Source organism: Myotis yumanensis, unplaced genomic scaffold (genome assembly GCF_028538775.1).
Source record: "Myotis yumanensis isolate MYYU_CA2020_CCGP unplaced genomic scaffold, mMyoYum1.0.hap1 SCAF_1, whole genome shotgun sequence".
Taxonomy (NCBI): Eukaryota; Metazoa; Chordata; class Mammalia; order Chiroptera; family Vespertilionidae; genus Myotis; species Myotis yumanensis.
Window position 1 is genome coordinate 79,032,587 of NW_027223752.1, and position 25,802 is coordinate 79,058,388.

A 25,802-nucleotide genomic window follows, 5' to 3' on the forward strand; every position below is an offset into this window, starting at 1 on the left:
GGGGGACACAATTCAACCCATAACAATATCCAAGCAAGGAAAACACTCTATTTTATAGATGAACAAATTGTAGAGCAATGCTGGGCAGTATCAAATGGGAAGGATTTCGGAGCCACTGCTAAGATATGTAGTGTCAACGCCAGCACAGAGACCGGGCAGGGCAAGGCAGTCTTGACTGGCATGGGACAGTTACCTAGCGTTTTTCAAGTACATGTTGGCTTCTTCTCTCCTGGCTTGAGAAAATACAGGAAACAAATGGAATGGAACCAGATTTTTTAAGCTCCTTCTATGTTTGCAAGGAGCACCTCTGGAGGCTTTAGGCCCACACATCTGGAGCCTAGTTTGAGCTAAGCTCTCTGAGTGTGCAGCTCAAAAATAAATTCAAGGGAAAGTTTCCTTCCTAAATTCCCAGAACCACCTCTCAGCGGCCCTGCAGGTTTAAATCTCAGATTGGGACAAAATAAAGACCTTAACCTATTCACTATCCATAACCAGGAAGAATGGATTATTAACTTGATCCTGACCTATAAAAGTAGTAATGAAAGCACTTGGGTTTTTATCTCCACAATGAATAGGTTCTATTCAGAATCAGTAACCCCTGTTTCATTTTTAATCAGTCATTTTTTCTCTGTCCGCTACTCGTCACTGAAGCCACCTCCTCCAAATGCCCCAAACCTTTGCACCCTTTCCTTCACCGTCTTCTTAGATCAAAGAACCACCATCCAGGTGACCTAAATACTTCCATTTGTTCGGCAAATGATTATTGACCTATGTGGGAACCTTAGGGATGCAAAAGGAAATAAGACACTGTCCCTGCCTTTCAGGAATAGAAACTAACAGAATGAGGGACAGAGAATCACCCCAGTGATGGCTTGAGATTCTCCTCCTCCCCAAGCACAAACATTTCCCTTCTCCCGGCTTCTCTCACCATGCTCTTTGGCACAGAAGAGTAAATTAGCACCAAAGTCTGAACTACAAAGGGTAGAGCCCTTACCTGATTGAAGAGAGAGGGTGAGTGAAGAGCAACAAAATGAATCTGGATTACATGCAACATTCCATTTAGAAGCTCTTAGGAGCACAGCCTAGTCTTTTTTTTTTTTTTTTTAAATATATTTTATTGATTTTTTACAGAGAGGAAGGGATAGAGATAGAGAGTTAGAAACATTGATCAGCTGCCTCTTGCACATCCCCCACTGGGGATGTGCCCGCAACCCAGGTACATGCCCCTGACCGGAATCGAACCTGGGACCCTTCAGTCCGCAGGCCGACGCTCTATCCGCTGAGCCAAACTGGTTTCGGCCAGCCTAGTCTTTTTTCCCAATTGGTTCCAACTTCCTGGTCCACATGCCAGGATGCTATGCCTTTCAGAAAGGAGTCTTGCCCCGTCTGGACATAGCCTGTCCTATACCTTATCTCAAACCCTTCTCTAGGGCAGGGGTCAGGTGGTAATGCAGAAATTAGAGGAGTTGTCAGTAGGATCCTGCAAGAACACTTTGAAAATCAAATACATAAAGTCACACACATAATTCTATACAGACAGCCTGAAGCAGTGAAGACAGGAAAGAGTCTCAAGTTTAGCAGCTAGTTCGGAGTCAGAGGACTGAGCACGCCACCTACGAGCTGAGAGCCCGCTCAGAGGCCTTCCCCACCAACCCCCATCAGCTCCAAAGAGGATAAAAGGGAAAAGGCATCTTCATGCCACAGACCTCCGCTGGGCCACATCATTTAAAGATCTGAGGTTGAACCAGAGGTGGGTAGGGAGCAAGGCAAGAGGGAAGGCAAGGCTTGCTTTTCTTCCAATTACTATATTATCTCGAAGGTTCTGGAATTCTGAGATTCCTACCAGATTCTAGGCTATTGGCAATAATTCTCACATAAAAGTTTGCTCAAAGACTGATTAGCAGTAGGCACGGCCGGGTGACCCCAGAACTCCCCCCACGATACTTTCCCTTACCGTTTGTCCCGAGAGGAGCCAGGTGTGCTCTCAGGGATCAGGTGAATTCGGGCCTGCAGTGCATCTCCAGGTAGGCCTCCCCCCGCCCCCCCCGCCCCCCCCCCCCCCCCGCCCACCTCCTCTGGAGTGCGCCAGCTATGCTGTTCTTTCAGTATAACTCCTTCTTTCGTCTTACCTCACAAGTCACTTTCTCAGGGAAGTGGTCCTCCATTTGTCCTCTACCTTCTCATCGGGTCCCATGTTATGAGCTTTGATAGCACTTCCGACTTTTCCTTAGAGTACCTATTAAAGTTTTCACTACACATCTGTATGAGTTTGGTTTATTTCTCCCACTAAATTCTAAGTTCTGAGACCAGAGTTCACGCCATTTTGCCCATCATGGTGTCATCTCACCTAATAGCCTTTGGAACATGTAATAGTATAGGTATTTCACAATGTATTCTTTACTAAGTAAGGATGTGCATACCTGAGGTAGGAGATGGTTGCAAGACAAGATTCCTGGGTTTTGTGAGGGGTTGTTTTGTTTGTTTGTTTTGTTTTTCTGGCAAGGCTAGTATCTTTCTGGTTCCCTTAGAAGTAGAAGCTTAATTTGCCATAGGTCTCTGAACTCTACCCTTGTCTAATAATTTGAGTTGGGATCCCAACAATACATTATGAAGCTCTGTGGCAGCCACTCCAGAACTGTTTTACAGGAGAAACTGATGTTCCTTCTACCCTTCCTTGAGAACAGGACTGTTGTATTACTAGTGCCTTATAGCCCAGGTAGCTTAGGGTCCAGACAGGGAAGACAGAACAAGGAATCCCATACAGTGAAGGGCTATCATGGTATTAAGTACAGGCATAAAGGGGAACAAAGAAGAGGCTCTTATCCAAACCTTGGGGCACCTGAAGACTTTTGTTGAAGGTAATTTCTATACTAAGTTGTAAACAAGATGTAAGAGGTAGACAGAGAAAAAGATAGGGTGGAAGTGTGGTAGAGAGTTAAGAGGAAGAAATGATCAAAAAGACCCAGAGATGAGTGTGCATATAGAGCTTAAAGTGGAGAAATGCAAAAAATTCAGGATGTGGAGGGAAAAGCGAATCCTGAGGGACAGTGGTCAGGATTCAGTTTATCTTGAAGTCTATAGAGCGTCTATAAGGGGTTTTAATAGGGGAATGACCCCATCAGATTTGCCTTTTAGAACAACCTTTAGTTTTACAGCAGTGATTCCCAAAGTGGGCGCTACAGTGATCCAGGGGGGGCGGTGATGGCCACAGGTGCATTTGGGGGCGATGAGTAACTGCTATTAAAATTTAAAAAAAATTAATTTCCAGAGGCTGAGTAATATTTTTTCTGGAAAGGGGGCGGTAGGCCAAATAAGTTTGGGAACCACTGGTTTACAGTGTCTGAAGCTCCAGGCACCACAGACTAGGACTAGAGTTCCTTTCTCTTGGAAGTCAATTTCTCTTGACTACACCACCCCTTCTCTCTGAGGAGAGCTTGGAAGGAGAGCGGCATGCTAATAAAGGTAGGCAAAGGGTGAACAAGTTGATCATACAATTAATAAGTGATGAGCCAGGACGTAAGTCAGAAAGTCCCTTCTGAGCATTCATTCGAGATGAATATGGAGGCAACAGAGTCAATTTTGTATGACTAAAGGAAATGGAAGAGGCTTTTAGCAGGTTGGACATCATTTTGGTCAGTTCTGAAAAAGTATGTAAGTTAGAACACTTAGAAACCCACTGGAGCTAGCTTAAGTAAGACACAGCAGCACTATACTATAGGATACAGCAGTGCTCCATGAAACCCAAGGGCAAGAACGCAGTCACCTCAGGAAAAGACAGAAGGTACTATTCTCAAAATTCACCTCCCATTTCAACTCCTCTCTATGCATTTGCTTCATCCTATACTTTCTCTCTGAACCTGTTTTTTCTTCTTTGCAGTTTACATAACAGAATACATAGCCGTAAACATCTTGTAAATTTATATGTTGCCATCTACTCCTCTAATCCCTCAGTTTTCATTTCAAATTCCCAGGGAACAGCCTTCAGCATAGCCTGGGTTGGGATGTCCCCCCTGGAACGATCAGATATGCCTATAAAAACAGGACCAAATTCCACAAATACAGATGCTGGGAGAACACTCCTTCAGGTTGCACCCTCTCTTCAGGGGAGAACCAGTTACAAGGGGGTAAACTGGATGACAATCAACAGATGTGTGTTAAAGGAAATCTCTTATTGTTAAGAGTTTAGATTTTCCACTCTCCTTCCCCACAGTCCAATTTTGTTGTTATATCTCATTTCCTCTTCCACTGATATTTTATCCATCCTACCATTCTTCACATTCTGGGAATAAAATAATTTACTTTTTGCAATAGGAGGAAACTTGAGAGACCACCAGGTAGCTGCATCTATAAGCCATCCTAAGAGCTGACTTTTTGCCCCCTTTTTTAAGAACTCCAAGAAAAGTAAGTCTGAGAGTAGGATTCCACAATTTCATTTACCACGCCAAGAACTTGAAAACAAACTACAGTTGACATTTGAACAACTTTGGGGGTTAGGGACGCTGACCTCCCTCACAAAGATCTATATAACTAGCCCTAACTGGTTTGGCTCAGTGGATAGAGCATCGGCCTGCGGACTCAAGGGTCCCAGGTTCGATTCCGGTCAAGGGCATGTACCTTGGTTGTGGGCAAATCCCCAGTAGGGAGTGTGCAGGAGGCAGCTGATCAATGTTTCTTTCTCATCGATGTTTCTAACTCTCTATCCCTATCCCTTCCTCTCTGTAAAAAATCAATAAAATATATATTAAAAAAAAAAAAGATCTATATAACTACAGTCAGCCCTCTGCACACACAGATTCCCAACCATGGAACTGACCCTTGAACAACACAGATTTGAACTGGGTGGTCAAGTGAAAACTCTGCATATAAGTGTATCTACACAGTTCAAACCCGTGTTGTTCAAGGGTCAACTGCAATTCCTTCTGCTGCAATTTAAGTCCATTTCCTTTCTCAGACTTCATGAAGTGGTACACAGCTGATCAGAATTCATTTTAAAGGGATTATCAAGTATTTTAAAAATCCCTGCCCAGCCAGCGTGGCTCAATGGTTGAGCATTGACTTATGAACTAGGACAAGCATGTCAAACTTGCTGCTCACAATGAATATTTTTGTGGCCTAACAAATATAACAGTAAGAAATGTTTTAATAAAAATTTCTTAATTTAATTTTTTACAATATCCTGTTAAACATAATTATTAATAACGAACGACGTTAGCTAATGACTGATTACTATCATCGTGTTGCATTCATTTCCCTTACGTGCAGGTGCACCGTTTCTCTCCATTAATACTAGCAGCAGATATTTTAGCAGCCGATTGCCACATCATTAGTCTTACGCTGACTTGTTTGGTGTGCACAACAGGAAATATTTCGCTTTTGGAGAACAAGAAAAATAGGTTTATTTACATTACGCTTATTAATTTGTGCAGTTATTCAGTGTCTGGTAAGTTAATGTTTAAGAAAAAAATATTAATTTTTTATTAAAATGTTCTATTATTTCATGTTAATGATTACTCATTTACTTCAGCCCTTTGTATTCAACATGTCTCTATCGAAATAAACCTATGTTTCTATGAAAATTGAAGCTTTTGTTTTTTTGTGGCCCACATAAACTTAAACCTTATTTGGCCCCGTTAGCCTTTGAGTTTGACATGCTTAAACTAGGAAGTCACAATTGCATTCCCAGGCAGGACACATGCCCGGGTTGCAGGATTGATCTCCAGTGGGGGGTGTGTAGGAGGCAGCTGATTGGTGATTCTCATCATTGACGTTTCTATCTCTTTCTCCCTTTCCCTGTCTCTCTGAAATCAATAAAAATATATTTTTTTAAAACTTGGGTGCGGCCCTAACTAGTTTGGCTCAGTGGATAGAGCGTCAGCCTACGGACTGAAGGGTCCCAGGTGTGATTCTGGTCAAGGGCATGTACCTTGGTTGCTGGCATATCCCCAGTAGAAGGTGTGCAGGAGGCAGCTGATCAATGTTTCTCTCTCTTCAATGTTTCTAACTCTCTGTTCTTCTCCCTTCCTGTCTGTAAAAAATCAGTAACATATATTTAAAAAAACAAAACAAAACAAAACTTGGATGCTATGAATACATCCTGGGCCATCAGGACTTCCTTGTAAGAATGGGCAGAAAAAAAAGTTGTTTTGCGCAAAGTCACTACCCAGGTTTAATTTAGTAGATTTAAAATATTTTAAAACACGAAGCTTACATTTCAAAGGAGATACTACATGTAAACTGAACCTAAGAAAGGCCCTAAACAACAGCAAAATAATATTCTGTCTCCAAATGGGGAACAGCAGAAAGAACTCAAGAAAGTAGGAAATGAGAAAGCTGCCCTAGCCCTAGCCGGTTTGGCTCAGTGGATAGTGCACCGGTCTGCGGACTGAAGGGTTCAATTTTGGTCAAGGGCACATGCCTGGGTTGCAGGCTCGATCCCCAATAGGTGGCATGCAGGAGGCAGCCAATCAATGATTCTATCATTGATGTTTCTATTTCTCTCTCCCTCTTCCTTCCTCCCTGAAATCAATAAAACTACATTTTTTTTTAAATGAGAAAGCTGGCACTGATCACTGATCATATGATTCTTAAGGGTAGGAAATAATAGGACTGAGTTAAAAGTAAGTGGAATTTTAGATCTGCTGGCACTGATCACTGATCATATGATTCTTAAGGGTAGGAAATAATAGGACTGAGTTAAAAGTAAGTGGAATTTTAGATCTGAGAAGGAACTTACAGATCGAATCCCAATCCTCAATTCACAGATGTGGAAACTTGAGGCCCATTTACTTATTCATTGAACAAATATTTATTGTGTGTCTACATGCTCAGTGCTAGAAATACAATGCAGAAGACATGGTCCAAGGGGGAAAGTGGCTTGCCCAAAGCCACAAAGCAAGTTAGCAGGTCAACAGGGGCTCTTCGCACTAAACCCTATTTTCTAATAATATACAATCATTTCTGTACCTGTAAGTACACTAAGCATTTGATGAAGGTTCTATGCAAAGATAAGATTTTCATATGCAAGTGATATAATAACATTCTGCAACATAAGGGATATATATGTATGTACATACATATATATATGTATATATATAATATTCAGATGGTGTTAGAATCTATGTAAAATAACCATACATAGATTCTTCATTAACACTTGAAAATGGTAATTTCCTTGGAAGTGCTTTCTAATTTCTTTGTCATAAGTCATTAGGGATTTCATATACAAATTCTGACAATCTGATTTTTAAATTTTTTCAAGATGACTTCTGGTCATATAACTATGACTCTTACTATATACTTTCTACTTTAAATTATAATTTTCACTTAACTAGTGTTCTGATATTTTATTTTCAATAAATTACCTTATTTAAAAGACCTAGTTCTCACATTAATCATTCATAAAATAACCAGTTTGGTTACTTTAGTGTTATAATACAAACAGAGATATGGTTCCTCCTTTATATAATGTAAATATCCTGAATTGGGACTTATTTCTTTAAAAGAAAACTTACGTACCTCATTTCAAAATGAACAATGGCACCTATTACAAAAGGGAAAATGAATGTTTGGAACCAATTTTTTGTTGTTGTTTTTTGCTGATTTAATAACCTGAAAAAAGGAATAGGGGAGGTCTTTAACACAGGAGAGGACAGGAGCCCTCTACTAGAAGCAATATGATAGCCTCAGAGTTCCTCTTTAATTAAAACAACCCATAAGAAAAGGTGTGACAGTGCTTTCAGTGTTGTATCCTGGCTAATGGCTTCCTAAAGGTAATGAAACCCTCCCAACCTAATTGGTCAGATAAGACTTTTTTTTCTTGTGTGCTTAAATAAAGCAATTAGTGAAGCGCTTCTATCCAATATGCCTTTTTTGTCCTTTTTTTAAACTAATTTACTGTTATTGGAAACTTTTTGTATAATAAAGCAACTGTGCAGATTTAACAACAAAAAAAAAAAAGAAAAGGTGTGAAATTTTTGTAACTTATTTAAATAATAAGTTTTTGAGATACCCCTGATTGGAAAATAGTAATTTATATTCCAACAACTCTTGAGAATCAGAGATGGAGAGATGAGGGGATTGAAAAGCTACCTGTGCAATACCACCAATATTACATGAAGTTCTAAGGGTGGTTTTCTATCCTCAGACTCTAGAAGGCTCTCCTACTGCTGCGTTTCCTTCCCCTGGCCATTCACTCCCTATTACTAGCTGTGCTTCTTCTCTTCGTGGTAAACTCTGTTGAGACAGGCACCTTGAATCAATCACAGCACAAAGCCGATACTCAATAATGAATACCTTAGTTGGTAAGCAGAATTTAAAAATCGATAACATGTATTCTAATTCATATTTCCATACTCTGAAATGAACTATAATAATAAAAACTGAAAGTACATCAGGAACGCATGGCTTTACCTCAATCATCAGGGTATGCTAAATGGCAGGACAGAGCTGAGAATTTTGAAGGATCTGGATAAAAGAACATGGTGTACGCTGTTCTAAAAATATCAACCACTTCTTTTTTTTTTTTTCCAACAACTTCTTTTTAAACAGGAAGGATCAACTTCAAGCCTCAGATAAGGAAAGACAGAAGAAAACTTTCAGGAATAAAAGAAACATTAAGTGGAAAAAATGACAAGATAATTTTATCTCTGGGTTAAGACATTTTAATATACATAATGTATAGTACTTCATATAATTTATTAATGTCATTTACTATAGGGCACTGTAATTAATTCAGTGACATCAACATTGACCTCACACAAGGATAAAAGCTGGGTTTTCTTGTGTACCAAGTTCAAAACATGTACTGAAGAGTTATCACACACAACAGTTATAGGAGATCAACTTTAAGGATGACTCAAGTTTACAGTAGTTGCTTCACATGGTTTTCCCTCAAGACTTGAATGCCACCCAGTGTTGCCGTGTTTGTGCAAATGCCAGCTCTGGACTGCCCAACTACCTTCTTTTACCAGCCCCACTTTTGCCTGTTTTACTGCTGCTGCTGCTAGACTTGCCAGATGATTTTGAAGAGAAGAGTCTTGTCATGAACTCAGAAACATCAGGCAGTTCATGGTTGGAATTCAGCATATTCATCGACTGCTCCATCTCCTGCAGGAAGAGAAAGCATAATGGCATGAAAGGCACAGAGATCCCTGGGGTCACTGAACAACTGGCACTTCCATGAAGGAAGAAGGAGAGGAGTAGAACAAGTGAAAGGCACTGGTTCTAAGCAATGATGTACTGTCATATCCAAAAGCACTTCAGAAACCATGTTTCGTGCCTCCTTTATACCACTGCTAGGGGCCCGATGCACGAAAATCCGTGCAAGAGTAGGCCTTCCTTCCCCCCAGATGCCGGCACCGGCTTCCATCAGGCACCTGGGACCCGGGCGGCTTCCCTCCAGCTGCTGGCAGGCACCTGGGACCCAGGCGACTTCACTCTGGCACTGGCTTTGTCTGCAATGACATCTGGTCTAATTAGCATATTACCCTTTTATTATTATAGATGCATTTTGATCTTTAGTAAATGTCCAATAAATGCTTGCCTAGGGTCTGACTCAGCTTATCCTTCCTATATAATAAAAGGCTAATATGTAAATAGACCAAATGGCAGAACAATCAAACAACCGAACAACCAGTCGCTATGACATGCGCGGACCACCAGGGGGCACGCACGGAACATGGCAGGCATTGGCAGCAAGTGGCAGAGCACGTAACATGGCAGGCATCAGCCGTGGCAGGATAGTCGAGCAGGTGAGCGGGGGCGCGAGACCAAGGTGGGGCGCCGGTCATTGTCATTGGGGGCGAGCCTCTGGTGGTTACTGAAATTTCTTTGCTCCTGCATGCGGCAGTCCAACCCGGCGCTCACACACACTGCTGGTGCCTGGCACCAGTCCTGATCACTCGGCGCCGTGAGCGGGTGCGAGTGGCGGCTGCTGGCCCCGATCGCCCCTCAGGGCTTCTCCACCTTCCCCTGCTCCTGAGGGGCGATCAGGGCTGGCAGCACCTCTTGCACCCACTGCCGATGACGGCCCCGCTCACACCCGCTGCCAGCACCGGGCGCCAGTCCCAATCCCTTGGCGCCATCAGCAGGTGCAAGCAGCAGCTGCCAGCCCCGATTGCCCCTGAGGACTTCTCCATTTCCCCCTACTCCTTAGGGGCGATAGGATCAGCAGCCACCGCTTGCACCCGCTAGCAGCGCCAGCCCCACTCGCTCTGCGCCATCAGTGGGTGTGAGCAGAGCTGGCACCATCAGCGCGTGGGAGTGGTGGCGGCAGGAGCAGGGCTGCTGGCAGACAGGGGACCAGGGCCACAGTGGGAGGGGCTGGGAGGAGGCGCAGAGGATGGGCCACCGCAGCCTCGCAGCCCACAGTTCCTTTCAAGGTGCACTAATTCGTGCATTGGGCCCCTAGTGTTTTTTTTGTTTTGTTTTGTTTTGTTTTTTTATATATATTTTATTGATTTTTTACAGAGAGAAAGGGAGAGAGATAGAGAGTTAGAAACATCGATGAGAAACATCGATCAGCTGCCTCCTGCACATCTCCTACTGGGGATGTGCCCGCAACCCAGGTACATGCCCTTGACCGGAATCGAACCTGGGACCCCTCAGTCCGAAGGCCGACGCTCTATCCACTGAGCCAAACCGGTTTCGGCCCCTAGTGTTTTTATAAAAGGCATTTCCTCTGATAATGGACATATATAATCATATTCCTGCCACCTTATTTGTTTTCTGATTACAATGCTTTCTTATGGTTTTGACAAGTGTTTTTTAAACTCATGCTTTCTTTAGATACATATAACCAGAACACCAATCTTTAATTATCTATCAAGGTATCAGCATAATTTGGAAGAGAACAGCAGTATTTCTAAGACTTGATTCCTAAGGTCCTTAGTAATAGATTTATGCCATATGACCTGGGTGACCTCAACTATAACATCCAAAGCAAGCAACACAAATGCTACAAACAAGTTACTGGCAGGACAGGATAAGGGTCTGACACTTTTATTTTGAGGTTTGTCTTCCCTTTTACTAAGCCAAAACCCACAAAGTACTGTTCCACTTTCGCAATATTAATAGAATGTCTGCTTCATTTGAATTTTATGTGACATTCCAAAAGTGAACTTAATACTGTATTAGTTCAGACATGAAAAAAATAGCAAATATTATATTATCTATCACTTAAAATTTAATACCTTTTGGGTATTAGCTTGGACTTTCTCCCCAAAGGAAGAATTTATATACATAGGTTTTCAAGGAGAAAGTGCTTTTACAAATAAGGTCAGGAAAAGAAACATTATAAATATAAATCAAATATGTTAATGTGTCCTAATAATCAAGAATTAAATGTATATGATAATAAGTCTTGAGTCCCTGCAAAAATATATCAACTCTATTTTTCAGAAATATGTTTTTATTGATTTCAAAGAGGAAGGGAGTGGGAAAGAGATGAAACATCAATGATGAGAGAGAATCACTGATTGGCTGCCTCCTGCACACCCCACATTGGGGATTGAGCCCACAACCTGGGCAAGTGCCCTTGACCGGAATCGAACCTGGGACCCTTCAGTCCCCAGGCCGATGTTCTATCCACTGAGCCAAACCAGCTAGGGCTCAACTCTATTTTTTAATCCATTCAATTCTGAAGCTCTTTTTGTTTTTATTCTGAGGTTAAGTTTATTAAAGCTGGGACAGTGAAACAAGCAATAGCTTAGGACAGAAGAAGCAACAGGAGAGCCTAGGCAGGGCTGCTTTGGCCCACTGAGAAGTCAGAAAAAAGGGGGCCTTGGAGACAGGTTCAGGGGATTAGCCCAGCATGAGCTGCCACTGACCATTGCTCCCCTGGCTGAAAGTCTCATGGGGACCCTTAGAGAGAGAGAAGAGGGTGAAGGGAAAGGCACAGGCATGCTCCTGGGAGAGGGAGCACACCTGAAGCTCTTGAATGAACAACTTTTTATATTGCTCACCATGTGCAAAGTACTTTGCATTAAATGAATTTTTAATCCATGTGACTTCTAATGCTGCCTCTGTTGATGCCACAGAGAGTTAACTGGCTTAATAGATACAAGGATTGTATAGGATGTACACTTTCTGGCCAACACTGAAGCAGAGATGCCAAAGTTTAGCAATAAAATATTATAAAGCTTCCTTTTTCCACGAAGCTTTTTCTGTCATTCCAGCTTGGAATAAAATGCCTCACCTTCTACAGAAGTTATTTCAGCAAACATTTTTATTTATTTTATGTTTATCTTAGCAAGAAGAATTTTTTACAAATCCATTCTATTTCCTATACTACATTTAACTGGATTATGAACTTATTGATGACAGGGGTAACATAATAATTCATTTGCATATTCTCCAGTACCAAGAACCTAGAATTGATTAGTAAATGTTTTTCAGCAATGAATAAGATGTCAACATATTAATACATTAATTATAATGGGAAAACTTGGAACTAAGAAGATATTTATTGATTGCTTTAAGTGGAAGAATGGACAATGATTTTTAAAAAACTGAAGATTTTATACGGAAGCCAATTTAAAAGAGACAAAGCTGTGGCACTAAACTTGAAGCATCCTACTTGGCAACTCCTCTCCCCAGTCCAGTTTTGTGACACAAGGTCTAAAAGCCACTTTTCTATTTTTCTCCTTTGGTCTATTCAAGTTTCTTTCATGTGTCTGAACACATAAACTAAATGTGTATTCTAAAGAGTTTTGTAAAGTAAAAATAGAACATAGGAAGTTATCATTTTTTAAAATGTTTGGGTTAGGTGTACTAGGATTATAACATATTTCAACTCTATAACATGTGAGGCACAGAGTCTAATACTAAGTAGAATGTTTGAGCTATATGAAGAGACACCAGCCTTTATTAAGCATAAACAACTGAATTTATCTGGTGCAATGGTAATGACTATCTAAATGCCAGGAACATAATACTGTATTAGCACCACCTCTAGATGAATTTGGCTTGCGAATTAGGATAAAGCTGAAAGATCCAAGCCATCCAGCCACAACAGATGGACCAGGCATCAGAATATGGTTCAAAAACCCACAGCTAGGCAATCATCTTACCCGTCTCATGTCAGGATCACTTGTGTTGACCACTTTGGGCAGAAGTACAAATATCAACAATGGAAGAACCATCATCATAACCTGTGAGGGGAAAAAAAAAATCAGAAAACATTTCTTTCCACTTAATACAGTGGTTCTCAACCTTCCTAATGCTGTGACCCTTTAATACAGTTCCTCATGTTGTGGTAACCACCAACCATAAAATTATTTTCGTTGCTACTTCATAAGTGTAACTTTGCTACTGTTATGAATCATAATGTAAATATCTGATATGCAGGATGTATTTTCATTGTTACAAACTGAACATAATTAAAGCATAGTGATTAATCACAAAAACAATATGTAATTATATATGTGTTTTCCGATGGTCTTAGCAATGGTCTAAGACCCAAAGGGGTCGCGACCCACAGGTTGAGAACCGCTGTCTTAACAGAACAAAATCTGCACCTAATCAATGATAAAATTAAAGATTTAAATGTTGTATCTATATATATATATATAAAACCCTAATATGCAAACAGACCAAACAGCAGAACAAGCGAACAACTGGTCACTATGACACGCACTGACCACCAGGGGGCGCATGCTGGACATGGTGGGCATTGGCCATGGTGGAGCAGGTGAGCGGGAGCGCCAGACCACGGTGGAGTGCCAGTTGCTGTCATTGGGGCAAGCCTCCGGTGTTTACTGAAAATTCTTTGCTCCCGCATGCTACGATCCCGCCAGGTGCTTGCACCTGCTGGTGGCGCCAGCCTCACTTGCACCTGCTGCCGGTGCCACTGGTCACATCTGCTGCCGGCACCCGGCACCAGCCCTGATCACTTGGCACCATCAGAAGTGAGAGCAGCGGCTGCCGGTCCCAAACGCCCCTCAGGGCTTCTCCACCATCCCCTGCTCCTGAGGGGCGATTTGGGCAGCAGCCACCGCTCACAACCACTGACAGCGCCAGTGCCGTCAGCGTATGGGAGTGGTGGCAGTGGGAGCGGGGCTGCGAGCAGACAGCGGACTGGGGGCCATGGCGGGAGGGGCTGGACGGCGGGCATGGAGGATGGGCCAAAACCCACCCCTGTGCCCACCACAGCCTCGCGCCCAGTTCGTTGCAAGGTGCATGAATTCAGGCACTGGGCCCCTAGTATAGAATAAAACTAGTAGCAACCAACTCAATCCTCCTGAACCAGTTCTGTTGATAGCAAGGTAGTCTTCAACGTCTGACTGTTGCAGAATATAAAAGCTGTATTTATACATATGTGTTTGGATTTTATAAACACCTTACTTTGAGTTTGTGCCATCTACCATTTTGTAGTTTATAGCTTTAGTTAACACAAATAGTTTGCAAACAGAACCATCTGTTCACTCTCTTCAATCTGTAGTCAGGCACTGGGACTGGTGATCCTGATAGCCACCTGGGCTGCTCTTTCCAGATGACTTTGTGGTTCTTGGAGAAAAAACTATAATGTACCTCTCATTAATGTACATCCTCTAGAGCAGCCGTGGGCAAACTACGGCCCGCGGGCCGGATCCGGCCCGTTTGAAATGAATAAAACTAAAAAAAAAAAAGGCCATACCCTTTTATGTAATGATGTTTACTTTGAATTTATATTAGTTCACACAAACACTCCATCCATGCTTTTGTTCCGGCCCTCCGGTCCAGTTTAAGAACCCATTGTGGCCCTCGAGTCAAAAAGTTTGCCCACCCCTGCTCTAGAGCAATATATTTCTAGGCAACTACTTTAGCAAATCAATTCAAAAGATGTCCTAGAAGCTTATAGCTTTGGATATGCTTCCATGAATTTCAGAAATCAGAATATAGCCCTGGCCGGGTAGCTCAGTTGGAGCATTGTCCCAATACACCAAGGTTGTGGGTTCGGTCCCCAGTCAGGTCCCCATACTAGAATCAACCAATGAAAACATCAATGAGTGGAACAACAGATCAATGTCTGTCTCTCTCTCAAATCAATAAAAAAAAAAAGAAGGAAGGAAGGAAGGAAGGAAGGAAGGAAGGAAGGAAGGAAGGAAGGAAGGAAGGAAGGAAGGAAGGGAGGGAGGAAGGAAGGGAGGAAGGAACTGGAACATGAAGTCTCATTGCTGATTTCTCCTATCTACTCTATCCTTCTGTTTCTTTATCCCTGATAGGAAATTCCAGGTACTAATTTATTCCTCTCTAGAGGATGTAAAGCCCCAAACATTCCTATTTGTAATCTAAATAGCTATCAGCAAAGAACGATCAAAACTTAGACAATTCTAACAATAACTCAACTTTCAAAAGCAGCAAAAAAAGTCAATTTATCTCTAAAGAATGTACTCTATTAGTGTTTTTTTCTTAATTTTTTTTCTATTGATTTGAGCAAGAGAAGAAGAGGGAGGGAGGGAAAGAGAGAGAGAGAGAGAGAGAGAGAGAGAAATGAGAAATATACTGGTTACCTCCCACAAGTGCGTCCAGACAGGGAATTGAACCCACAACCTGGGTATGTGCCCTGACCAGGAATTTCAATGTCATATCTACCATGCAATTCTCATTATATATTCCTAAGACACTTTTTTCCTGAAATCCACTAATTACACTTTCATCCAACAATCTGATGTCAGCTTTCTATCTCATAGGGGTTAAAAGTTTTCAACTGCCTAGAAGCAAATTAGAGATTAGCAAAGATACTTTGTTATAACCTGATACATACCATTGGGTTCATCAGAAAGTCTGTCCAGCCCCATGATTCCCTTTTAATAAAGTAAGAAGGTGGGCCTGAAGATTTCATTTGAAGAGGATAGGGCAGTCTGACCACTTCTGATGTTTTAATATAATTCACATATCTTGCTCTGATAAAACAACATGAAAAAGAAATCAGTAATTCTACTAAAAACATTACTAGTTAAAAGAACTGCCTATAATATATAAGTAATGACTTAAAATTACCTTTAGCTTTTCCCAAATACTTAGATATCTAAACTTTTGACTTGAAAGTCTGATCAAAGTAGCTTTAGCTATATGTGTAAAATATTTAGCAAAACGTAGAGAAAAAAACACAAGACTTGGAATCAAGCTACACATTTAAAAGAAATAGCTATACATATTTTATCCAGAATTCTAAGGTTTTACATTCTGCCAAAATGTCAGAAGTGGAAGTCCCAAAATACTTTAAAGTAACTTACCAAGTATGCTTATAAAACATTGGTCAAGAATATTAGGATCTTTTTTAAAAAATATATTTTTTATTGATTTGAGAGAGAAAAGGGTGAGGGAGAGGGAGAAAGGAGAGAGAGAAACACTAATTGGCTATTGAACCCAAAACCTGGGTATGCGCCCTGACCAGGAATTGAACCAGCGACCTTTTGGTGTATGGGACAATGCTCAACCAATTGAGCCACACTAGCCAGGGCAAGAATATTAGGCTCTTACATGAATCCCACTTGATAAGGTCCTTGATTCCTTTTCATCTATGCTTCAGGCATCCACTCATCAGGAATGGATCTGAGAATATGAGTCCCACTGCTGCAACCAGACCTTAAATGCTAAAGCATGAAGTACTCTTTTTCCAAGGTAAAAAAGCAAATAAAACTTCCATATTTAGAAAAATATTTCTATTTGCTTAGACTACAAATTAAAAATTCAAACAGAGTAAAAAGAATAAAAATAATTTAGTTTTTAACAGGCAAGTATCCCCTTTTAACAATTCTCATTCCCTCCAGTATTCAATGTTAGCAATTTAAAAAGTTTTTTAAGGGTGGAGGGGGGCAATGGGGCAACAGGAGGGACATCTCCACTCCCGCCCCCTCCAAAGGCCTTCATCCCACTGCTGTCTGTGTCCATGGGTTACGTATGCGTGCATATAGTTTCTTTGGTTGATCTCTTCTCTTCTCCTTCCTCTCAGGGAGTCCTCAGTCTGTTGCATGCTTTCATATCTCTGGATCTATTTTGTTTGTCAGTTTATTTTGTTCATTAGATTCCACATATAAGTGGGGGAAAAAAGTTTTCTAACATGTATATAATATATACTGTAATCTACATATCCCCCCATCTCTAAGCTTGCAATTCAAAATGTATAAAAAAGTCATGATAAGTCCTTTAAGATTTAGATTTACATACTAGAATTTTACCTGTACATTTTTAAAAAGATCTTTATGGCCCTAGCTGGTTTGGCTCAGTGGATGGAGCATCAGCCTGCGGACTGAAAGGTCCCAGGTTCGATTCCGGTCAGGGGCATGTACCTTGGTTTCGGGCACATCCCCAGTGGGGAGTGTGCAGGAGGCAGCTGATCAATGTTTCTCTCCCATTGATGTTTCTAACTCTCTATCCCTCTCCCTTCCTCTCTGTAAAAAATCAATAAAATATATTTAAAAAAAAAAAAAAGATCTTTATGTCCCTAAAAAGCATGAGAAAGTTGATACCTAACAAGGTTCATGTACTTTAAAGCAATCCATTTATCATTTATTTCATCAGATTATTTATGAATATATTTGCAAGGTATTAGCTTCAATTCAAGCTTCACATTTGCTCTAAATAGCTAACAGCAAGAAATATGATTAGAATTTGGACAAAGTGGAATAATCTAAGATAAAAACTGAACTTCAAAAAGAGAAGAAAATAATTTGTTTCTAAAGAATGTATTTTTAGCCCTAGATGGTTTGGCTCAGTGGATAGAGCACTGGCCTGCAGACTAAAGGGTCCTGGGTTCAATGCCAGTCAAGGGCACATGCTGGGTTGCGGGCTCGGTCCCCAGTGGGGGGTGTGCAGGAGGCAGACAATCAATGATTCATTCTCATCATTGATGTTTCTCTCTCTATCTCCCTTCCTCTCTGAAATCAATAAAAAAATATTTTTTAAAAAAAGAATGTATTTTTAGTGACATCTTGATATTGGTTTCGTGATAACATTAAGAACTTAAAATACTACAGAATAACTGTCCCTGTTCACTATACATGCTAAGAGAGAGAAATAAAATCCTACATGTCTATCAGTAGGAGCTGGTTATGAAAATGATAGCAAGTCAACTCGTGGTCTAATACGCAGCTGATATAAAGGATAAGAGAGCTCTGTGTATTACTCTATTTGAATTATAGCATATTTACATATCATACTTTAAAAACTTTCAATTAAAAGAAAGCAAAAAAAGAAGAAAAACATTTTAAAAGTAAACACTAACCCAACTGTAAATATTATGGTACTAAGTGAACATACTTCTGTCATCTCAATTTGGGGTAGCTACAAATCAACCTGAATAGGCTTGGCACATACTGAAAGGGTCAGCAAGAAAATGTAGCTCCCTTAACCCCCAAATTATTTTTTCCATTGCATGACTCGTGCTTTATTACAGCAACATGCAATAATTTTGTGGTAGCTCAAAGAAGAAATATTACCATTTAAAACTGTTTCATATTTGTTAATTATCCTATCTAATAATAGACAAAATGGTAATTGACTGTACCTTCGCTACGCCTCCCATTGACTAATCAGCGTGATATGCAAATTAACCACCAACAAAGATGGCGGCTAATTTGTATACTGCAGCAGGGCGGGTCAGCGCCATCCCACCTGCCCCGTTGCCATCCAGGCCTGCTATTTGCCACCTGGGGTGGTGGGGCAGGAAAGCACCATCTTGCCTGCCTGCCGCCATCTGGGCCTGCTATCTGCGACCCGGGGTGGCAGGCGTCCCATGTGTGACCCGACCCGGAGCAGTCAGGCGGTGCAGCAGCGATCGGCCAGCCCGCCCAGTCGCTATCTGGGCATCCCGTGTGCGACCCGACCCGGGGTGGCCGGGCGCGGCAGCAGCGATCCGCCGGCCCGCCCGGGCATCTCGTGTGCAACCCGACCCAGGGCAGCAGGGCGGGACAGCGTGGCTTCTCTGTCACCCCAGCTTCCTCATCACAGCTCCCTTGGGGGCCTAAGCCTTTAGTCGGACATCCCCCGAGGGCTCCCTGGCTGCCAGAAGGATGTCTGCCTGCAAGCTTAGGCCTGATACCCTGGGAAGTGGGCCTAAGTCTACAGGTGGACATCCCCCAAGGGGTCCTGGACTGCAAATGGGCACAGGCTGGGCTGAGCGACCCCCTCCGAGTGCACAAATTTTTGTGCACCGGGCCTCTAGTACCTCAATAAGGCTAGGAAAAAATTAAATATATAAAATTGCTTCATATACTTCCTGGTGAGATTAGACAAAAAGGATACAATTATAAAACAAATAAATATATTGGAGGTTATAACAGAAGGCTGAATGTGATATCTACACAATTGATTTCAACTGCAAATGTATTTGTGGTATTCCATATTCACAGCCTGAATTAATCCAACATTCTTTTCACCTCAAATTCTGAAATTTTTCCTAGTCTGCCAGTCTCTAATGCTGTGCTTTTTTCTTCTCATGATCTCACTTCAAAATAAACTCTACAATGTAATCTATTATTTTCCCCAAAAGATACTAAATTTCCATTGCACATTAAATATTCCAAAAAAGAAAACAGAAATGTCTAGGTCAACACACTATCAAATAGGTACTAAGATATTATCAAAATATCCCAATGGCCCTGGCCAGTTTGGCTCAGTGGATAGAGCATTGGCCAATGGACTGAAGGGTGCCGAGTTCGATTCCGGTCAAGGGCACATGCCCAAGGGGCTCGATCCCCAGTGGGGGGCATGTGGGAGGCAGCCAATCAATGATTCTCTCTCATCATTGATGTTTCTATCTCTCCCTCTCCCTTCCTCTCTGAAATAAATAAAAAATAATAATAATAATAAGTAAAAGATTTACTCTCTCAAAAAAAAATCCCAATGAAAAACAGGTGATTAATATCCTTTTGTTACTGTTTATTTATTAATAAATTTATATATTATTTTCAAAAAAAAGAAAAACAGGTGATTAATAATATTTCCAACTTAGAAAAATTAAATTATTTCCAACTTTAATCACGTTTCATTTACAACTTTCACAGTGCTTTTGTTTTATAGTAAGTAATCTTATCTCTTCTCTATATAATCACATTAGGACATTTAAAATAACTTTTAAACCAGAGCAGAAGGAAGTTCAACTTTACAATATTATCAATCCTCAGATTAAAACAATGTAAGGATGTTTTAAGTAATACTGTAGCCCACACTTTGGTAGAAATTAAATCAGTTGCTCTCACCTCATTTTTCCTTTTGAAGTAATATCCACTCGAATGGGATCAAACCTGTAAGCAGGAGATATAACTTCCACTACATAAGATCCAGAGGGTATATCATGAACCACAAAACTCCCATCTGTCCTGGAAAAATGAAAATCATATTTAGTCATTTCTGATCAGTAGCTTATTCTTTTCTAATGTTTTAGATCATCTTGTTAACCCACAAATCAACTCCCCCAAGAATGACATTCAGAGTTAATTAGAAAAAAAATACTCCCAAATTAGCAAAAATTGCCCCATGCTTCAGCTTCCATAATTACACTGAATGGTTCTGAAAATACCCCAGACACTCCACAGTAGCAGAGAACCCTGACATAGAAAGTACTTCTATTCTCTCTGTGGGACAGAGATAACAGGCACAGAAGCACAGTTCCTGTTCTGAAGCCATGTCTTCATTCAAGGGAAACTATCAATATACATTACTAGAGGCCTGTGCACCAGTGGGGTCCCTCAACGTGGCCTGCAGGGATCGGCCTGAAACCGGCAGTCCAACATACCCCAAAGGATTTAGTAGGTTCGCTGTGCTCCGAGCGCCCAACCTAGGGCAATACCGGCACGCCCATGACCGAGAAGCGGCTGTGGGCTTGTGCCCAGTCAGTCCCGATGCCGGTCCGATGCCAGTCAGATCCCAGTCTGGTCTGGATGGGGGAGGGATGTGCAGGCAGAGTGGCCACGGGAAAGGCTCACAACGCCCCAGCTGCACTCGCCCACTCACCCGCTCACTCACCCATGAGCCCATGAGCCCAGCATCTAGCACCTGTCAGTCAGTTGAGCGGTGCTCCCACTGTGGGTGCACACTGACCACCAGGGGACAGCTCCTGTGTTGAGCATCTGCCCCCTGGTGGTCAGTGCGCATCATAGCGATTAAACAGTCAAAAGGTTGCTTAGGCTTTTATATATATAGATTACTACAATATTAGTAGTTCCAATCTTCTCCAACAAATTCTTAATTAAAATGGCTTTTTTTTTTCTAATTTTAATTTGCACTCTGTTGTTTTCCTTTCTTTTTTTGTAGTTAAAACCATCCACCTTGGACTGAAGGGTTGAGGGTTCTATTCCAGTCAAGGGCACGTATACCTCAGTTGCAGGCTCAATCCCCACCCTGGTCAGGGCATATGTGGGAAGCAACCAAACAATGTTTCTCTCTCATGTCAATGTTTCTCTCTGTCTCTCCTCTCCCTTCCACTCTCTCTAAAAAAAAAAAACAGCCGAAACCGGTTTGGCTCAGTGGATAGAGCGTCGGCCTGCGGACTGAAAGGTCCCAGGTTCAATTCCGGTCAAGGGCATGTACCTGGGTTGCGGGCACATCCCCAGTAGGAGATGTGCAGGAGGCAGCTGATCGATGTTTCTCTCTCATCGATGTTTCCAACTCTCTATCTCTCTCCCTTCCTCTCTGTAAAAAATCAATAAAATATATTTAAAAAAAAAAAAAAACAAACCCCAAAAACATGGAAAAAATATCCTCTGGTGAGGATTAACAAACAACAATAACAAAAAATACCATCTATCTTTTCCTAACTGATTTCTTCTAAACTTTCTGGGTTTAGAAAACCACCCTATTAAGGGCTAATTTCATGGTCAAAGATCAAAATTTTTTTGTTTTGATAATGAGAAACTGCATTCTGAGGAAAAAGAATTTGAAATAACAAATACAAAAAAGCATTTATTTATTTGTTTGTTTGTTTGTTTACTTACTAAAGAGCAGGAGGGGGAGGTCCCTCAGTCTGGCCTGCACCCTCTTGCAATCCGGGACCCCTTGGGGGATGTCCGACTGCCAGTTTAGGCCCCATCCCACTGCGGGATCAGGCCTAAACCGGCAGTCAGACATCCCTCTCACAATCCAGGACTGCTGGCTCCTAACCACTCGCCTGCCTGCCTCATCACCCCTAACCACTCGCCTGCCTGCCTCATGGTCCCTAACTGCTCACCTGCCTGCCTAATCACCCCTAACCACTCTGCCTGCCTGCCTGCCTGATCACCCCTAACTGCTCACCTGCCTGCCTGATTGCTTCTAATGACATTCAGAGTAATGTCTCCAGCGGTGGCTTCGTGTAGATGGACGTCCAGAATGACGTCCGGAAGGTCGTTCAGCTGTCGAGTCTAATTAGCATATTACGCTTTTATTATTATAGATTTATTTTGTTAATCCTCAGCTTAGGATTATTTTTCCATTGATTTTTTTAGAGAGAGTGGAAGGGAGGGGGATAGGAAAAAGAGAGGGAAGGAGGGAGGGAGGGAAGGAAGGAAGGAAAGGGAAGGAGGAAGAGAGACACAAATAGATGTGAAAGAGACACACTGGTTGCCTCCTACACTCACCCCAACCAGGGCCTGGTATTGAACCTGCAACCCAGGTACATGTCCTCGACCATGAATCAAACCCAAGACCCTCCAGTGCACAGGCCAATACTCTAATCATTTAGCAACACCAGCCAGGGCCATAAAAACATTTTTAAGATAAGTAGGAAAACATAAAAATGAACTGGGTATTATTAGATGAAGTTATGGTATTAATAATTTTGTTGAATCAATAATGGTATTGTTATTTTTTTAAGACTTTATCTTCTAGAGATACAAAATAATGTTTTTATAAGTGAAATCATATCATCTTTAGGATATTTAAATAGTCTAGAAAAAAAAAATGAAGTATAGACGACACATTAAACAAACAGTAGATTGTGATAGGTAGCTAAGGATTCACTAAGCCATTCTGTTTATTTTAGTTCATGTCTGTAATTGTCCATAATAAAAAGTTAATGAAAGTATAGTACATAATCTTCCTGTCAAAAATTGAAAACTACCACTAGCCAGTTTGGTTCAGTGGATGTATATAAATTATGGTTTATATACATAGTGATAAAAGCGAGAAGTGGCATGGGGAATCCTCAAGCCAAACTCCTTTCATCTCTACTAACCAAGTCCCAAATAACCTCCAACAAGCATAAGTAGAAATCAAAACTGCATGCTGGTTATGCATAGCAGGTACAAGACAAATTACCTGTCCCTCTTCCAACAAGTTTGCCAGGACAAACTCTTTATATTAATTCTTAATCAAACTTTCTACACACAGATGTAAAAACATAAAATGGTATCAGGAGCTGCTCACAAAATATTAAGCAAAAAAAAGCAGGTTACAAAGTGTATATGTTGTATTTTACTATTAAAAATAAAGGACATTATGATTCCAAAAGACTGGAAAAGACACAATGAAATATTAAGGTTTGTTATCTCTATTAGTTATATTTTCTTCAATACATGTTACTTAGATGTTATTTTAAAATGGAAATAATAAATGCTTTGAAAAATAATTGTATACAGCATCAAAGAGAGGCCAAATGGCCAAGTAAGGCTAATTTTCCAAAGCTTAATGAAAACTTTATCATTAAAACATTATTTAGGGTAAACCTAAAGAACACCCTGAAGTCAGATCTTTAATGACAAATAGCATTAAAGTAATGGTTGTAAGCTTCTTGTCATTATTTATTAATCTAAAGTTGAAAGTCTCATTCAAAGACATCTGAATGATCTGAATATTTTGCAAATCAAATTCAGAATTCAATGTCCACATTTAACTGGTCTGGTTTTCAGATAGTGCTTGGTGGTGCACAAACCCACCAGATAAACACTTCCTTTCCCAGATATTTCCTTTCAGTTCGCCGTTTCCCTTTCCAAGCAGCGACTGAAAATTTTAAAACATCACACTTGTTGTCTAGACATCCGCAAAGCAGGCTGCCGCAAAACGAGAGTGCTAACAAATTCGACACGTCTTCTAAGATAGGTTGAAAGCCCATTTCTGCTAACAGCTAGAAAGGACAGAAGCGTGTAAGCAACACGGAGAAACCCTAGTCTGACATAAATGCCAAGTGCGATGTTGCAAATCCCTCGATGAATTCAAGTGTAAAAAAGAACAACCACCCCACCTCCAGGCGAAAAGGGTGCTTTCATTAGGGACTTCGGGGCCTATTAATTTTAGAAGCAGCATCAGCCTCCCAATCGATGTCATCACTAGAAGCCCGCTGGGCTTTCATAATTCCCACTTGCTTAGCATCTTTCTACACAACATCAAGCTACAAAAAGACTGAAATGAATGCAAAAAAAAAACCCAGCCAGATTCCAGGGAAGCCAGATGAGATTCAAAGGAAAGAGTTCAGCAAGCGGCAAATAATGGTCCTCTGTCCCCAGGGCGCTGGAGTGGTGGTCCCCAGACGGGGCCAAATGGAGATGAAGATAACCGGTTCCCCCTCCCCCCCCCCCCCCGCCCCGCCTCCCCCACCCCGACTCCGGCCCTCGGGCCAGCACCTGCCGGCCGCCGCGTTTCTGAGTCGCGGGACTGGGAGGGGAAGCGTCCGCCTCCTCCCGAGGTCTCCGGGCACAGACCGCTGGGGCGCCCGCCCCTTCACCCTCCGACAGCGGCACCGCCAGGTCCTGACACTTCGCTCTCCCGGGGGGGATCTCCCCTCCGGCTTCCATCCCAGCGCCCCCAGCGCCCTCGGGACGCTCACTTAAGGAAGCCGACGTGCTCCTCTCCGTCCACCAGCACTCGGGCCGCCGAGATCCAGTCCTGAGGCTTCACTCCGGGGACAACCGCGCGCCCCTCAATCTTGAAGCGATCTCCTACGCCGACCCCAAGCCCCGCCGACCCCTCGGCGGAAGCGCCGGGCGCCTCCGAGCTGCGGGCTCTCCCTGCCAGCGGCAACAGCAGCAGGGCGCAGAGCAAACCCCACCGGGTGGCCGCCATGACAGCAGCTCTCCGTGGTCCGACCCGCGGCCCCGGAAGCCCTCCCCGTCTCCCAGGCACCGCGCCGCCGGCTGCGTCATCACTGCGCGCCCGGCCTCGGCGCGAGTTGCGGGCTCAAACCCGGAAGCTTTGGCCAATCCACTTGCGAAGCGGAGAGGAGGCGGCCGTACCCGCGCTCGTGATTGGCCGGCGGGCTGAGGAACTTGTCAAGGGAAAGGACCGCCCGCTCTGGGACAGTGGTGCAATGTATGTTGCTGTGGCAACCACCAAGGTTTGGGACCACTCGGGAGTAACGGAGGATACGACGCAGAGGGCCGGGCATCTGCAGCAGTGTCTGCAAATGAGGCGAAGGCTTCGGGAGACATAGATCCAGAAAAAAACGTTTAGTAAAAGAACTTCTGAGCAGCGGTTCTCAACCTGTGCGTCGCGACCCCTTTGGGGGTCGAACTACCCTTTCACAGGGGTCGCCTAAGACCATCGGAAAACACATATATAATTACATAGTGTTTTGTGATTAATCATTATGCTTTAATTATGTTCAATTTGTAACAATGAAATTGGGGGTCACCACAACATGAGGAACTGTATTAAAGTGTCGCGGCATTAGGAAGGTTGAGAATCACTGTTCTAGAGATTCCCGCAGACGTATGAGATGAAAAGGCCCCCGTTTGTGTGTTCAAGAGAGATAATGTCTCTACAGAGAAAATAGCTGGAAAAATACGTAAACTGTTTACCAAGGGTTGCCTCTGGTGAAAAGGGAAAGAGTAGGGGCACGTTGATCTGACACTACACCATTCGTCCTATCACGAATGCTTTTTGGTGAGCATAACAACGTTGTGGGGAGGGGG

The 25,802-nt window shown here is 42.3% G+C and overlaps 1 protein-coding gene across 1 annotated transcript; it reads right to left on the bottom strand.

Annotated features, from left to right (window-relative positions):
• Positions 1 to 8,637: 8,637 nt before the first annotated feature.
• EMC7 (ER membrane protein complex subunit 7) lies at positions 8,638 to 24,991 on the bottom strand. Its single transcript, XM_070425589.1, has 5 exons — positions 24,719 to 24,991; positions 20,181 to 20,300; positions 15,743 to 15,881; positions 13,068 to 13,148; positions 8,638 to 9,105 (listed from the first exon to the last, which is right to left on the bottom strand). Exons 1-5 carry the CDS (start codon positions 24,952 to 24,954, stop codon positions 8,953 to 8,955), a joined length of 729 nt encoding a protein of 242 aa, XP_070281690.1. The 5' UTR covers positions 24,955 to 24,991; the 3' UTR covers positions 8,638 to 8,952.
• Positions 24,992 to 25,802: the final 811 nt, after the last annotated feature.